Here is a 17,146-nt window from a genome sequence, read left to right on the forward strand (position 1 = left end):
AAGCTGATTAGCTGAATATTAGTATATTTGAATATTTTGCAAAATAACTAGTGAAAATGTGAGTTTGTTTTTAAATCTGTTAAACAGCACTTGCATACATTTTTGCAGAGGCTCAATGAACTTTACTGAAAAACTTTGAACAAATTTGTCATTTGTAAATTTATTTTTTATTATTGGATATGTGATAAATGTTTCCAGTTGCTTTGAAAATGTAATGCTATTTACCATCATTGTTGGAGAAAGTTACTTTTAAAGATAATGCATTACAATATTGAGTTACTCCCAAAAAAGTAACTGATTGCATTACTTAGTTACTTTTTTATATAATGTGTTGTTACTTTTGAGTTACTTTTGCATTACTTTGTTTTAAGTGTTCAGAAAAATTAGAATACTTGAATGTTTGTCTATTTATTTATTTGTCAAATAATAATGCTGTTTAGAATGGCCAACTAATGGCAGCGTGATTCATATTAATAAATAATGTAATAAAATAAAAATTGTATATTTACAACCTACATTTGATTAGTTTATTCATTTTTCACTCATTCAATAAAACTATGATTGGAAAGGACAAAATAACAGCTTAAATAAAGACATTTATTTATTTGTTAACAAGCCATTTTAGAATAGGCAGAACAACCCCATAATAAATGTTATTAAAGTTTTATTTATGAATTAATTTAATATGTGACTGTTCAGCATGGATATTTTTAGTAACATCTTAACAAAATTAAGCTTATCACATAATGAATGATTAATTTGTTTATTATTTACCACCACAACATCATTAATAATACCATTATCAAAACTTTTATTTATTCATTTATAGCTAGCCATTTTTAGAATGGACAGAATAACACAAGATGTTTAAGGTTTAATCAATGAACAAGTTCATACTTTAACAGCAGGTGACTATTTTTATTTTGAACAGAATATCTGTTTATTAAAGCTGAATACACTTGTACATTTATTAATTGGCAATGGTTTATTTTTAGAATAGACCGAGTAAATTAACTGACGCTCGCTGCACTCTATTATATAATGTATTTGTTTGTTAATAGCCTACAACTATACCTGAACCAACATATTAATATTAATTCAATGTATTACTCTTAGTTATGTTTAGTATGAAATTGACTGATTACCAATAATTAACTATTCATCTATCCATGCATTAAATAAAACCACCATATGGTATATAGCTCTGTCCAAATGAGTATCCTATTTTTTTCTGAAGCCTTCTGTCCCAATTTGAAAACAGAAACTGAATCAGTCCAACTGAACGATTCAAAGATTCAAAGACCGAATCGTTTACGAACGAACGAATCGGATTCACCACATAATGAATGCTCGCTTCCTCCTCGTACACTTGGACGTGTAGCAGGAATTGCTGTTACAATGTCGGCACTAAAGAGAGTCATATGGCCTCAAATCATTCTGTTCGGCGACTCAATAACGCAGGTAACATTTGAATACGCTGTGCAGTTTGGCTAGCGATTCATACTCCTCTGACATTTATGTTTGTTTATGTTTCAGTTTGCGTTTCAAGCGAATGGATGGGGATCTGAACTCTGTCATAAACTCGAGAGGTACTTTCGTGACTGCAATGATGTGTGTAAAAGGATTCATAAAGTCGCAAATGATGATAATATCGTTCTCTGAATTATTAGAAAATGCGACGTGATAAACCGGGGCTTGTCGGGTTACAATACACGGTGGGCTAAGATTGTGCTCCCCCGCATTGTACCAGTTTCTGATGCTCCAATATCGGCGGTGACTGTGTTTTTCGGCGCTAATGATTGCGCTCTGGAAGGTACTGTAAGAATATTTTTATCATCATCATTTCTAATAATGTATATACACAACACTTACAGTAGTTTCTATCCAGACAAGAACCCGACGCAGCACGTGCCTTTGCAGGAGTTCTCGGAGAATTTAAAAGACATTGTGAGATTTCTGGTGTCTAAAGGAGTGTCCAATGACAACATCATCTTCATCACTCCACCACCACTTCTAGAAGCCGACTGGGAGAAAGAGTGCTTGCTGAAAGGTGATTAACCTCCTGACTTGAGGTTGTGTTCAAAACTTTTGTACTGCATGCTTCACTTTTGTAGTATGTGAAACAGATGCAGTGAAGTAAAACAGTTTACACTGCTACTTGACCTCACTAGTTCCAGTGGCAAAATTATTATGGTTTAGCATTTTTAATTCATTTTTTATTTCATTACTATTTAATATTTGCTGCTACTTTCAGTTTTTATTAATGGTGTTGTTATATTTAGTTTCAGTTTTAGTAATTGTTTTTTAAATGTTTACATTATAAAGCAAAAAGCTACTAAAAAGTGTGTAAACCCATTGTAATAACTGAACAGTTGACTTATTTTATAATTATGCACACAGTTCATTTACTTGATTTGTTCAAACCTAGAAAAAGGTAAATAGTTTGAATATACACTGAACCCAAAAATCACACAAATCCAACTAATACAAATTAAAATAAATCAATCCTGTGATCATAACTAAACATCATGATAGGTTAACATGCCTTTACAGTTTTTGGCAAATTAAGAAAATGTGTTTTGCTGTAAAAGCGTATCTTTGCATGCGTTTCTAAACAGCCGCAGGTCAGATTTTTCTGCCCCTGTGTGTTAATTCTCAAAGCTTTCCTTCATACTGTATTTGTATCATTTTTGCACATCAAAGTTCAGATTTTTTCAAAATACTAAAGGAACGATCCCCTGGGTAGATGTGGGTGGAGGGATACTATAATGTCGTGAGATAATGCATGTAGGACGAGTTTGGTATTAAAAAGGTTTTGGTCTAATGCTGATAATACAATAATTGTCAGTGATTTGTTAGATTTGTTAAAAACATCTGTGCATGTTCCTCCTGAAATTTGTTTTTAAAACATTTCTAATTGTGCTAAATACTTTTACTGTAAGACGCAAAACAAGTCATTTAAATATCTTCTAACACCAACAACTGCGATCACTATTTAAAGTTGTTAATTTAACAATTAACAAATTACACTCAAATCCCACATCTCGTACTGTATTATAAAAGCTTAAGAAAATATTTATTTTCTGATAAATCATCTAATGCAGAGATGCCCAAAGTAGTGCCCACGGGCCAAAGTTGGCTCATGGTAACGATTTGGCCCACCATCCCATCTGAATAGAGAGGGAGAATGATAGGGAGGTGGTTGGAGAAAATGCCTTTGACAGAGATCGTCATTTTGAATTTAATATAAAACCTTTTGTCTATTTGTTTTATTGCTGAGCTACAAAAAAGGTTGTTATGAATAAAAATTAAATGCTACAATTAAATGTTGTAAATAAATCAGACTTTTAAAATGTAAATACTGTCACTTGACAGATTGAAGACAATGCACAAGAAATCGGCTAGCAAATCAATGTAAAGGCAGGAGCAGCTCGACTAAAACTCAGCATTAAACTCCATTGTGTTATAAACGGGATTGTTTATGTTTTTACTGTAATAAGTTCAGTATAAAATGTTTAAAAACGATACTGTATTAGTTAATATGATTTAAAGCAACATAAGGAAATGCCTTTTGGCAAATGTATTGCAATAGTTTGGTATATATTTGGCCCACTGCACTCAAACCAATTTGGTTTTTGGCCCTTTACAGGAAAAACTTTGGGCACCCCTGATCTAACGTAACGTACAACCTGGCATACTATTTGAAACACACTGAACATGCTGCATGCTGTTTCACATACTATTTTTAAATAAATACTTGGCAGTATATTGAGCTTACAGCTAGCAGTTCTCTAGTAGTATTAAATTACAAACATATCCTCAGTCTCTCTCTGTCACCCACATTCACACACTGAAATCAAAACTCATTTTGATCAGGTTCACCTTTAAATCGGTTGAACTCTGTGGCTGGTCAGTACGCGCAGGCCTGCGTTCAAGCTGCTGGGGAGTCTGGTGTGGATGTTCTGGATCTGTGGACACTCATGCAAAAAGATGGACAGGTAATACACATGCTAGCACAACCATACCATATGCATATAAACTGGCCACTTTATTAGGTACAAACTGTTAGTTTAAGCAAATAGCTAACCAGCCAATCACAGTGCAGCCTATAGATGTGAAATTCAAGAATTGGGGAATAAATGGTGCATAAAGTTATAGTTCATCATTTACTCACCCTTCACCTGTTCAACACTTGAGTTTGAACAAAAAAGAAGATATTTTGAAAAATGATGTTGACTTCCAAGGTATTTTTCCTACTATGAATGTTGATTGGTCAAAGTATCTTCTTTTGTGACAAATAAAGTAAACTTAAAGGTTTAAAACCACAAAAGGGATAATAAATGATGGTGCCAATTTTCATGCACATTTCTGATGAGCTGATACAAAGGTAAATAACAAATTTAAAGCAATTCTAAATGCACAACAAGACTAATAAAATCTAATAAAGTAGCCAGTGAGTATATAATGTTGAAAATTTATAAATGTAGAAAAACAAACCAATGCATTTTCTGCGTAGGATTTCTCAGTGTATCTTTCGGATGGACTGCATCTGTCTGATAAAGGCAATCAGTTTGTAGCAGAACATTTATGGACTCTTCTAGAGAGGCGAGTGTCTGATTTGCCCTTCATTCTGCCTTATTGGGGGGACGTGGACCCGAAATGCCCTGAGAGCAGCCTACTGTGCGACTAAAACTCAGGTCAAATGATGCATAAGAGATATAAAACAGCATTGTGTCCATTTTGTTTACATTTAGACATGTTTGGATATGATGAAGATCATGAAAGGCTCAGCCACCATGTTCACTTATCCTTTTTCAACTGAAACAAACTGTATCTAAAAACAGGAGGTATTTACAGTTACAAATGCAAGCTGAATGACTAATACAAAAATGTTTGATGTTAAAAATAGTCCTTTTTTTTAAAACTGTTTAATAAAGTTTTGATGAAGAAAATGGATTTGTTGGAGTGCTAACATAGCAAGCTTTCAGTTGAAACAATAAGCTCTTTGATTTTTACACCTTCTGGCAAAATTAACAGCATGTTCTCTTGAGTGCATGTCCAAAAACAATTTGAAACACTTCAGTGTGAAGGCAGTTTATTCATGCGGGCTATAACCCCAGGAATACATGTTAAATATATGTAACAAAACCAAGAAAACCCAAAACACACACATTGAATGATAGCAGAATAACATGATATACAGCTTTCTACATCCAAGTGCAGTTTTAATGACTTCTGATTTGATACACGTGAATATAAGAAATGATACAAAATATATATTCAGTCACATTGACTTATTTTGGCACAGAAAAAACTTTACAAGATCCTAAAATCCAACTTGAATAGTAAGATATTTCACAGTGGGGGGCTTACTAGTCACTAGTCTTAAAATATTGAGTGGTTTTGGTCACATATATAATCGTTTATAGTGGCAAAAAACAGAAATCTTTGAAATATGCACACCCCTCAGCTCTGTAATCAGTGTTTCACGTATTGACGCTAAATTAAAATACAACATGAGATGATATAGAGCTTATAATAATACAAATTAAACTCAATAAACCTTAAAATGCAGAATTTTTAACATCCTGTGCAATTTCTGTCATTAAGAAAACTCATCATAACTGCATGTCCGCTTACAGTTTCCACACACACATGACATTTAATTCATATACATATGGCATAGGACATGCATAGCTAGATTTTTTTTTTTCTCAGCAATTCAACCAGTGTAACAGTAAAGTGATGACACGTCTAGAGGCGTGATGTAAACCAGCTGCTCGTTTTTAAATGAGGTATAAATAAACAAGAAGTTACAGAAATTAGCCAGAGTTAAAAGGCACATGCTGACTGATTAAAGGAATATTCCAGGTTAAATCCAAGTAAAATGAATAGTTCAGCCCAAAAAAGGACAGTACTGTCGGTGCAATAGCCTAGTGGTTAGTGTACTGACATACGGTGCAGTAGCACTTCAGGGCAACCCGAGTTGGAATCCCAGCTCAGGGACATTTCCCATCCCTACCCCCTCTCTCTCCCACTCCACTTCCTGTCTGAAATACTGTCCTATCCACTTAATAAAGGCAAAAAGGCAAAAAATAAATCTTAAAAAAAGGACAGTACTGTCATCATATGCTCACCCTCATGTTTAAATAAGACATTCAATCTAAACATAAATGGATTATTTTATGTCATTTAAACTATTTAAATGTCAAAAGCCAAAACTTTTACACTTAAATAAGAGATTGCCAACAAACTGCATATGTGGATCAGATTGAGGTTTGGATTTTATCCATAAACAATAGATTTAACCGTTTAATTTGTGTAAATTATGAACCTTTTGAAATCAGAAATTTTGTTATTGGTTTAGAACAACAAGAGGATGAGAAAATGATATTTTCCCCCATTTTTGGTGTAATTATCTCTTTAAGCCCTTTGGACAGCAAATTTGGTTTTAAATGACGTCAAAATATATTAAGAATTGCACTTCAGCGGATAAAAACAACAAAAAATGACTGAAAACTGCAGTGGAATTATGTATTTTGGAATTGCATTACAAAAACAATTACAATTATTTATTTATTCACGCTTGTTACAAACCTGTAAGATTTTTTTTCTTCTTCTGTGAAACAAAACAATTGTTTGTACCATTTTATTGCCCACAAAATAAGTCAACTGGTTTGTTTTTGTGTTTTAACTTTAAACATGGCTTTTTAGCTTGAGTTTAATTTTACAGCCAAAGATTTGCTGTCCAAAGTTGAATTTTGCATTTAACAAACATTAAGAGTTTCTTTTGGCAGTTTTGGACATGTTTTAAAAGGGATAGTTTACCCAAATGTACATAAAAAAGGTAACACTTTAGTTTAGGCCATGATTCATGCTTTTAACTACTGACTTATTACCTGCTTATTAATAAGATGTTACCTGTTCGTTTGTAGTTATAAAGTATGCTCTTATTCTGCATCCCTAATCCTACCCAAAACCTAAAGCCGATTTACTTTACTAAATATTATTATAAAGCTAATTAGCCAATTCATTTAAGCTAGTAGTGCTAGTTAATGGTTTGATAATACTGTGAATTGTGCCCCGAACTATAGTGTTACCAAAAAAAATCTAAATTCTTCAGTGGCATATTAAAGAAGCATTTTAACACCAGCTATTGTTTTTAGAGTTATATAAAATGCAGGTCAATGGCTACCAACACATCCCTGTGGTAATTATGTAGTAAATAATGGCCAGTTTCTTGCACAGACCAACTGTTTTGCTACATAAAACTTTAAAGCATTGCTAGGTCCCACTGTACTAATAGTTTTCTTTGACCTAAAACTTTTTAGACTAGTCCCCCATTCTCCAACACAATCTTTGAAGGCCCTTCACAGTGGATAATAGATTTCTAGTATTAGTTACATGACTACAGACTATTAGTTGAATAACTACAGCAGTTGTATGAGTGGGCTGCTGAAAATCTTCTTTATTATTCTACTGAAGAAAGAGAAGGTTGCTTGTATCAATATCCACAAATGTTCATTTTGGTGTGAACCATCCCTTTCACTGACCCTTTATCTGTAACAACTGCCACTGTGCATTATTAAAGGAATGCTACACCTTTTCTAAAACCCAACTGAAACGTGTCAGCAGTCTACACGCCACACACTTCTAACTGAAGCCTGATTAACTCGTGTCTTAATGGAGTGGATCTGCGACTTGCATTCACAAGCCTCAGCACTCCGTCTCCTTACTTTCAATGCGCGCCTGTCTCTTCAGCCGTCTCTTGTGTGATGGTGTTGCCTGTTCGGTGAGGTCCTCGAAGGACCTGGCAGCTGTGCCGCTTAGCCGGAAGCCTTCCTCCTCGTCTGGGTGAAAGGAGTCTCCGCTGGGGTCCTCCTCGATTGTGGCCATTCGCAGCTGATCCGCTTTGGGTGCGGCGGAGAGGCTGGGATGGCCTGGGCCGCCGAGCGTCTCCTGTGCCGGTGTGGAGCCGGGGCCTGTAGGGGCCATTGAGAGCTGAGGTCGTGCTGCTGGTGAATGTACATGATGGGCCTTGACTATGCGGACGGGCACCGATTCCAGACTGCTCAGTATCTCTCCGCTCTGAACATAGAAGGTTGTGATAGGATCAGTGTGGGATTGAATTACATCCTGCATTATTAGGGATGGGCACGAGTACTCGGAAGTGACAGCTATTATTGAATATAAAAGTACATTGTCTGTGCATCACAGATTTTGGTATATTATTATTATTATAATAATTCAAACCTTTTTTGCTGGTCTCTCATTAACCAACCAGGGGCGCCCCCAAGGGGTGGCCACGGCCAGACTTGTGTAAATTCTGGCCACCCCACTATGATTTAGTTATTGATACTACTAATTTAATTGTACTTGCGTTAATTTACAATATTTCAATAAATAAATAAATTAATTAATTAATCAATAAAATGCAGCCACTAAATTATTGTGGATTGATTAATACCACTGACTTAGCTGATTTACTGAGATTGCACACTTTTTATGAAGAATGTATTTTTATTTTTTTAAATGAAAAAGTTGAGTTTTATCAGACTGAAAACCACAAATCCAAAAAATGAATAAACAAATAAATGCATTTTGAAATCAGCTTTTCTGAATCTAGTTTATTTAGCAACTACATTAATTTGCTGGTAGACTTAAAAGAGCCAAAATCTCAATGACTTTGTGGGTGTATTTTGCAAAAAGGTACATCAATAGAAACATATGTATTACGAATATTGTGGCTCAAAAAGAAACATGGATAAACAATAGTATTAGGGTCTGTATAGTGAGTGTGTGTGTATGTAGTAATGCCTTTTGTTTAGTTTGTTTGTGTTATTAATCAATTCATTAATCTTTATTAATTTTAGATATGGCATATACTGTATGTTGTACAATAAAAGTATATGAAAAATAACTTGCATGAAAGGTGTTTTTAAACTAAATATTGGTTTGGTTTGCATGTGTACTTGCTGAATTATTTCAAGGAATAAATTACAATATTTCAAGAGTAGTTAAAGGAATTAATTAAAACTTTGTTATTTTATTTACCAGAAACAAAAATATAACATTACTCATTATTCACAATATATACACAATTCATTTTTGTGTGTGTGTGTGTGTGTGTGTGCCACCCTAAGATTTGGTGTAGCCTTACCCCTTCTGGGGGCACCACTGTATTCTACATAATATTTGATAGCCCTTCAGGGGATATTAGATTATAGAATTCTAGTATTAGTTATGAAGGATTACAGCAGTAGTATTAGTATTAGTAGTAGGTTCCATGCACGAGGATGTTTATATTTGGTGGCTCAATGACATATAACAGATTAGGAACCGCTGATAAAGACTAAAAACAATGGACGCAAATGGTTTCTTTAAAATAATTAGTAACATTTGACATCATAAAACCTTGAAGAATTAACAGCAAGACACTATTTATATAGTATTTAAGATATTTTATAATAGCAGATTTATTTAAAAACCTCTAAGCAAATCTAGGCTAATAATAAACTATTTTTGTAAAATGCTCTTTCAAACATAAAAAGGCATAGTTCACCCTGATAATTCCCTTTACCTGTTCCAAACTTGTTTCTTTCTTCCGTTGAATACAAAACAGGGCTGCAACGAATAACCGGTTTCACTATTAACCATGCTTTAATTCATCACGGTAAATTAATCGTAAAGGCTTATTATGCCAACCGCTTTTTAAAGTTCCGAGCATGTACAATGATGCGAATACCCATGCATACTAATGGCTGATTTTAACTATGGCTGCGGCTATTAACTCAGGGCCGTTCATATATATTTTCCTTTGCACATGCAAGTTCCTTATTTCCAATGGAAGCGTGTGGCTTGTACACATTTATTGAAGAGACACACGAGTGCTTTCCAGTCGCACCTAACTAAAACTTTGTATGGAATATACACATTTCAACTCCAAAGAGAAAAATAAAATGCAAAATGTAAATACCAAACAATTTTATAATAGAGTTGATCAAAAGAACCTTCAACAGCCTTTGACTACATTTGTTCTCTTTAAAAAGGAAATACTAAGCTAATATGTAACTTAGATTTACATAAGACAAATAATATTTTAATTTATTTATTCATTCTGTCATTTATTTTCAGTTTAAAACTATTACTTAAATACTTACTTAAGCCAAAATCTTTTCACTTATTTCCAAAGATAAATAGGCATTTGTTTTATTATTATTTTGTGCTGTATTTATTGTTTACGGAGCAACAATAAATAACACCTTAAAATATAAAGAGATTTCATGTGATTTTCTAAACTAGTAGTGTTTTCACTTAATGAATGCAGAATAATCTTGATAACTGGGAAACCGTGATTATTCCTCAGATTATAATCGTACAACCAGAATCATTGCATAACTAATACAAAATAAGATATTTTTAAGAAAGCTTCCATAGTCTTTGTTTTTCCTATTATGGAAGTCAACGTTTTTAGCTTTCTTAAGAATATCTTCTTTACTGTTCAACAGAAGAAAAAAAACACTTAAAGGTTTGGATCCACACGAGGGAGAGTAAATAGTGAGTACATTTTTATCTTTGAGTGAACTATCCCTTTTACAAAATTTGTTTATTAACTTTTTTGAACTAATTTTAATATCGAGCAAAGTGGAACATAATTAAAATAAATTGTAATTCAATAAGCAGAAAAAAATGTAATATATATTTTTCCATCTGTCAAGTACGAGTAGCCAATCTGATGCCCATCCATAACATCAACAGCATGCTACACTTGATACAAATGCAGCAAAATATGCAACCAAACCAGTGGGGTCCATTCACATCTCTTGAATCAAATCAAATAAAGAGACGGCATCCGTAGAAAATGCAGTATCAAGAGTATTTAAGCCGTGCATTTAAAATACTCCAGTACTGAACTGCATCCATAAAACATAAGAAAAAAACGACATCAACGTTTGAACTAGAAATCGGCACTAAATGCACAAGACAAACAGGACAAGCTGAACTAAACTCAATCGGCCCACATGATACCCGGCACTCAGGGGAGTACAGCAGTGCGGGACCCTCACTCACCTGAATTAAGGGCTCTACTACACACCTCCAGCACCATCTGCTGCAGTTCATAAGGGTCAGAGCAAACAAGCCACAAGTCATACATGTGCAGCCACGCTCGCCCGCACTAGCCTGAGATACAGTAGAACACACCATACTAACTGGATCAGCAAGTTATTATTAGGCTGCTTTAGAGTAGGCCTGGGGAAAAAGATTAATTAATCCATTTTTAAAAATTGGTTGATCAGATTTTTATTCTCAAAAACAGTTTTTGTTCTGTATAGCCTAGTTTATACTTGACACGACCGCTTGTTTTTTTGAGTGCGGCGGGTTTTTGACGTCATTGCAGAGTTTGGGGATGTTTGCTTTGGGTGCGAGCGAACCAGCTTTGGCTGGTGGTGCGCACAGCATTTTTTGAGACTCCAGCGAACAGTGCGTGCGGCGCCGCATTTGATTTGAGTTAAATATGAAACACTTTTAAGACATTTTGTCTTAAACAGTACGACTGTGCACACATCTTTATGATCCCTGATCAAAGAGATAACCAGATGATCAATAATTCTTGGCTAGAAATAGCAACAGCCATGGGAAAGGAGAAAGTTTTTGTTAAAAGGTTTGGAAAAACCTGAAGGATAAGTTTTTAAAAAACAAAAGAGGCCATGCCAAAAGTGAGCCAGGTACACAATTACAGAAATATGGTTTTCCACCAGTCAGTATACACTGATGTATATATACAATTGTGAATTTAAAACAATTTAATAGTTACAAAACTAAAATTAAAGAACAAATTATTTATTTGATAACTGGAAAGGAATATTTGAACCTATCGCTTTACAATATACCGATGGCCTGTTGTTCTAGGCTTTATTGGTTATAATTGTCAGGATTTTGGACCATTGTTGCCTTTTTAGCAAAAGTAGAGGAACAGAAACTAGCCAGACTGTAATGTGTGAATTGTTGAGTGGGCAAAATCTAAAAAAAAAAAAAAAAACATCTGTATTTTTAAGTAAGTGTGCTCTTTTATATCTTGCTTTATTTTTTGCCATAATAAAAAATATAAAATATAAAAATATATTTGTAGAGAAACCCATGTTCTGTTGTCATTAATATTTTAATAAACTTTAAAAGGTAAAACTGTCCGTGATATAAACAAAAGCAAGTTATGCATCAAAGTTTGACTTAAAAAAAATCTTGAATTGTTATAAAAATCCTTATAATCATTAAAATAATTTGTAAAAACAATAAAAACAATTAGCTTAAAAATACTGAAGGATATTAATGATATGACGAGTTCAGGAAACTTTCTACTTCTGTTTATCCATCTGATTTTAAGGTCAATGTCTTTTGACCGCCCCCTGTCATTTTAAAGAATATCACAACGGCGAACGCAGGAAGTATAAAAGCCTTGTCCGTTTCATGAATAGATGTTTCCATATAGCTTTTCTGTACACTGCAGTATTGCTTACAAACATTAAAGGGTTAGTTTACCCCAAAAATGTTAATTATGTTATTAATTACTCACCCTTCATGTCGGAACACAAATGAAGATATTTCAAACTAGATCAGAGAGCTCCCCCATCCTCACAGCAAGATTCTGGACTCATTCAAAGTCCGGAAAAATACGTCGTATTACCTAGTAAGCGTCTGTGGTATGTTTCAAAGAGAAGAAGTTGCGCGCAGGTATTGGTGGGGTATACGTCACTGAACAGTGCTGACACTGAAGAGAAGAAATTGTTAAATAAAATCTGTACTTTTGCTTTATATATTTTGCTTAAATATTCCAACTGAACCACTGAAGGTATATGGTCTGTTTTGGGGATTTTCTTTGTATTTTTCTGGACTTTGAACAAGTTGGGAACCAGAGGGAGCTCTCTGATATTACCTAAAATATCTTAATTTGTGTTCTGAAGATAACTGAAGGACTCAGGGGTTTGTAACAAAATAAATATTAAAGCCATGAGTAATTAATAACATAATTTTCATTTTTGAATGAACTAACACTTCAAAGCAACAAAAAGTATAGATGAGTGCAAGGAAAGAACAGAATGTGCTTGAGGAAGCTTCAGGACCCTTCCTGTGCACCCATCGCCAAAAAAGACACAAGAGCTCAATACACTTTATTTTTGTGGCTTATTGCAACTCGAACAGTCAAATACATGCATATATGTTGAAATGCCCACCTTGCTAAACATTTATGTAAACTGTCAAGTCTAAAGTGAAAATTATCCACATATAAGGTCTTAAAATTGCACCATTTATGTTGGTAATATTAATCAATAAGAACAAAAAGGTAAAAATGAAGTGCTATTGGCTGAGTATGTTTATAGCTTTATATATTTATATATATATATATATATATATATATATATATATATATATATATATATATATATATATATATATATATATATATATATAGGTGTTCTTCTATTATTTCAATTATGACTACTTATTCATGCATCTGAAATATAGGGGTGGATACTATAGAAATGTACCTGAAGTACACTGTCAATAACATTTGTTTTAAATCTAGACGCTCTACATCAAAATTAATTGAGAGTTTGTGAATCAAGATCTAATCAAAATAGGACATCAGAATCGATACACAATCCCACTTTTGGGTTTTGGATGCAGGTTTAGAGTGTTAGTTAGTTAGTCTGTTAGTAATGAGATCAGTGCTGCATGAGAAGGGAGTCTATTGTGGAAACTGTAGTTTTGTTTGACAGAAGGACTTACACTGGGGTACATCATTTTGGTGTTTTCCTCATACTGTTCATCCAGTCTCTTGTCCTGTTAATAAGCAAAAAGAAACGAGCACTTTAATGTCTTGTGTTTAAGAGTTTAATGATATTTCTTTCATCTTTTACTCAAAGTCATGAGGTTACTTATATACAGTGGTTGTCAAAATTTCTGTTTGTTTCATACAATGTAAAAAAAAATATTATTATTATTTATAAATGCTATTAAAATGTTAGAAATGATAAACTAAAAAATGTAATAAATACCAAATATACATATAAATACCAAATATATACCCTCTAAGTGGCCTATACGTGGACAGCACATTTTAGCTCTTATGTTTTATATTTTGTTACCTGTTACATATAGTGTCACCCTGCAGCTGTTGTGCAGCATATAAAATGTCCCAAACACTATTTTAACTGTCCAAAATGGGCAAAAAAACATTTTTCTTACTGATAGTCTAAACATGTTTAAAACATATGTGTGTGTGTTATTAATGCATTAAGAAAAAGTCAGGAAAAAAAAAACTGCTGTGTTCAAGGCAGAAATAAAGAGGTTTTCATTCTATTATACAAAGGTGACTTTATTGTGTTTTATGGAAATTTTGGACCACAAGTCCACATTTATGGACATCATTTTTCTCTAAAAGTACATCATATCAAAAGATGATACTTAGGTTTTATTCGAAATAGGTTCCAATAAGCCCAAAAAGCAAAGAGAAATAAAAAATGCTTTTAAAAAACAGCTTGGGCTTTAAGAGGATACATATACAATTATATAAATGTGTGTATATATATGTATATTTATGCAACAGTTCTGTCTAGTTCATGAATCTGATTGGCTGATAACCTTGCAATATTCTGCCAGAAACAGCACTCTTCACCCTTTACCCTTGTGCATTACTCCGCCCACATACAGCAACAAGCAGAGGACACTCTACAGTTTGACAAATTTTGCTGCTGTTGGACGACATAATGTACTTTTGAGGCTTTTTTAGTCAAGAATGTAATTGTTTAGATTGTAACTATGCAGTTTACTTATAAGGATAGTGCCTTTTTTAAAATATTTATAATTTCTGATAGAGAAAGAGCGTCGGTGGCCATTAGCCTGTCTTTGCGCAAAGATGGTTGACGATGTCAATCCACAAGATGTAAACAGAGACACATAATAAGCCCTAGGAGAAATACAGCTAATTTCAAACTACAGCTGATCAAATCATTATTAAACAGGTAAATGACTTTCTAAGTCGATCTCTCACCTGTATATTGTAGTGCTGTATTTATACCACAGTAATATTGGGATCTCCTGATTGCAACAAAAATACTGGGTGATATACTGGGAAAAATACTGGGTGATATATAGCTCTAAACGGTTTCTGCTGTTCTGTCATCAGCTGCAGATGTGAATGAATGGTGGAAGAAAGTAGTTCCTCTAAGGGTTTTTAGACTCTCCTTTTGATTTTCTTTTTTTTATACACGATTATGCCATCGAACTGTTGTATAAATGCAATATCACACTCGTAGCAGTGCGATGTGGCTGCCACGCACGCCTGCCACCAGTGCTGATATACAGCCACATCGCACTGCTACTTCTGTGATATTGCTCATATATACACACACATTTATATAAATAACGAAGGAAAGTATAACATTATTGCAATTTTAGATTAATATAATAAAAAAATCCATAATTCAAAATATGAATATATACTGTGAGTAAATAATAGTGCTATATTAGTATCATTGATATTGATACACTTTATGGATATTCATGTTTGCACTCATTTGCCATAATGTAAATACTGTGACTATTACATTTAGTATATTTTATCTTACATCTTATATTTTTAGTATTATGTCTATTGTTGGTTTTTATGTGACTTATTACATTTAGTATACTTTATCTTGCCTCTTATATTTTAGTATGATGTTTATTGTTTGTTTTCTCTCTTTTTATGTTGCTGCTGGTCTCTGTGAGTTACCAAACAAATTTCATTGTACAACTACAATGATAATAAAAGTTCTTTACTTTACTTTACTTTAATATTGCAGTTTTGATTAATGGAGTAAATTAGGGAAAAAGTTCTCACCACACAGTGCACCAGTATGCTTATAGGAATCCAGAACAGCAGAGAGAAGACCACCACTGATCCAACAATATTGTCGGCCAAGAACTTCCCTGAACATTCACATAAAACAGGCACCATTGGCATTGACAAAAAAATACAGGAAGAAGCCAGACGTCATGAATGATTCACTCAATCATCTCATTACCAAAAGTGTTGATGTTCAGTTTGTCTATGAAGTCCCATAAACGCTCAATGACATCTTGGACTTGTTTCATGCATTTGCCCTGAAATGAACAAGAACACAATGTTTATTAAGGAGTGAAAAGAAGAAAGAATTCAGTCAGATTAATAATCAGACAAAAAAAAAGTGCACTCACAGCCCCGTCACAGAAGCCGACGGTACAGGGTTTGCCCTTGCGCAGGTAAAGAAATGAACCTCCATTTAAAAAAGGAGTACAGAGCTCGTCTTTCCTACAGCACACTTTACATGAGTTCTCCGTCTCTGAAAAACACCACAGCAAATCCACCGGGTCAGCACTTAAGCATTCATAACAACAGGTTGAAAAACATCACAAAATAAATAGATTATTATTAGCATGTGTGATTGTAGTATGTTTGGCAGCAATTTCAGTGTACATTGTCAATCCCAAAGAATTTGAAATTCTACAGAAATTCTAATATTTTTTGCAGTTTCTGTTTAGATTCAATGAAAATATTTGAATATTTTGGCTTTGTTCAATACATCTTATATTATTGAATAGTTATCACAGGATCACACAGAATCTGTATTTACAGTACTATAAATCTGGGGCCAATAATACTGTTACCATTATTATTGTTTGAAATTAACATTGCTATTCAGCAAGGATACATTAACAACAATAACATTAATACTAATTATTTTTCTGTAATTTTGATCACTGAAAAACTACTTGCTCAACATTTACATATACATCACAATGCACCAAACCACTTAAATTATCTTACAAAATACTAAAATAACTGATCAAAAATAAATTATAAAATGAATTCCGAATATAATTTGCCAATTGTCATCATTTTATTGTTTTTACAGTTTTTTCTACGTTTATATTACATTTAGCAACACAATACAAGTGTTTAAACAACACAAGTGTTTTAATTTCACAAGAGTTTAGAGATTAAAGTTCAATAATCCAAAAAAGCTCTCAATGACAATATTTCATCTGGAAAAAATATTTGAAGTGAATCAAACCATTTATAAAAGGTATCTTAAACGCCACATGTGTATCAAACAATATTTTTTAT

The 17,146-nt window shown here is 33.4% G+C and overlaps 2 protein-coding genes across 3 annotated transcripts in view; one reads left to right on the forward strand and one right to left on the reverse strand.

Annotated features, from left to right (window-relative positions):
* Window positions 1-1,334: 1,334 nt before the first annotated feature.
* Window positions 1,335-4,956, forward strand: iah1 (isoamyl acetate hydrolyzing esterase 1 (putative)). The gene is made up of 6 exons (NM_001025469.1): window positions 1,335-1,461; window positions 1,537-1,589; window positions 1,671-1,813; window positions 1,889-2,050; window positions 3,877-3,998; window positions 4,517-4,956. The coding sequence occupies exons 1-6, from the start codon at window positions 1,399-1,401 to the stop codon at window positions 4,688-4,690; spliced, it is 717 nt and encodes a 238-aa protein (NP_001020640.1). The 5' UTR covers window positions 1,335-1,398; the 3' UTR covers window positions 4,691-4,956.
* A 122-nt stretch (window positions 4,957-5,078) lies between these two features.
* The window catches only part of adam17a (ADAM metallopeptidase domain 17a), a 31,275-nt gene continuing 19,207 nt past the window's right edge, over window positions 5,079-17,146 (reverse strand). The window contains exons 15-20 of one of the 2 annotated variants that reach the window (XM_005158718.5): window positions 16,237-16,361; window positions 16,065-16,143; window positions 15,881-15,969; window positions 13,786-13,839; window positions 11,071-11,110; window positions 5,079-8,088 (exon numbers count right to left, since the gene is read on the reverse strand). In XM_005158718.5, coding sequence (XP_005158775.1) covers window positions 7,739-8,088; window positions 11,071-11,110; window positions 13,786-13,839; window positions 15,881-15,969; window positions 16,065-16,143; window positions 16,237-16,361 — 737 coding nt within the window. In that variant the 3' untranslated portion in view covers window positions 5,079-7,738. 2 annotated transcript variants of the gene reach the window in all.

The sequence above is a fragment of the Danio rerio genome, chromosome 17 (assembly GCF_049306965.1).
Source record: "Danio rerio strain Tuebingen ecotype United States chromosome 17, GRCz12tu, whole genome shotgun sequence".
Lineage (NCBI taxonomy): Eukaryota > Metazoa > Chordata > Actinopteri > Cypriniformes > Danionidae > Danio > Danio rerio.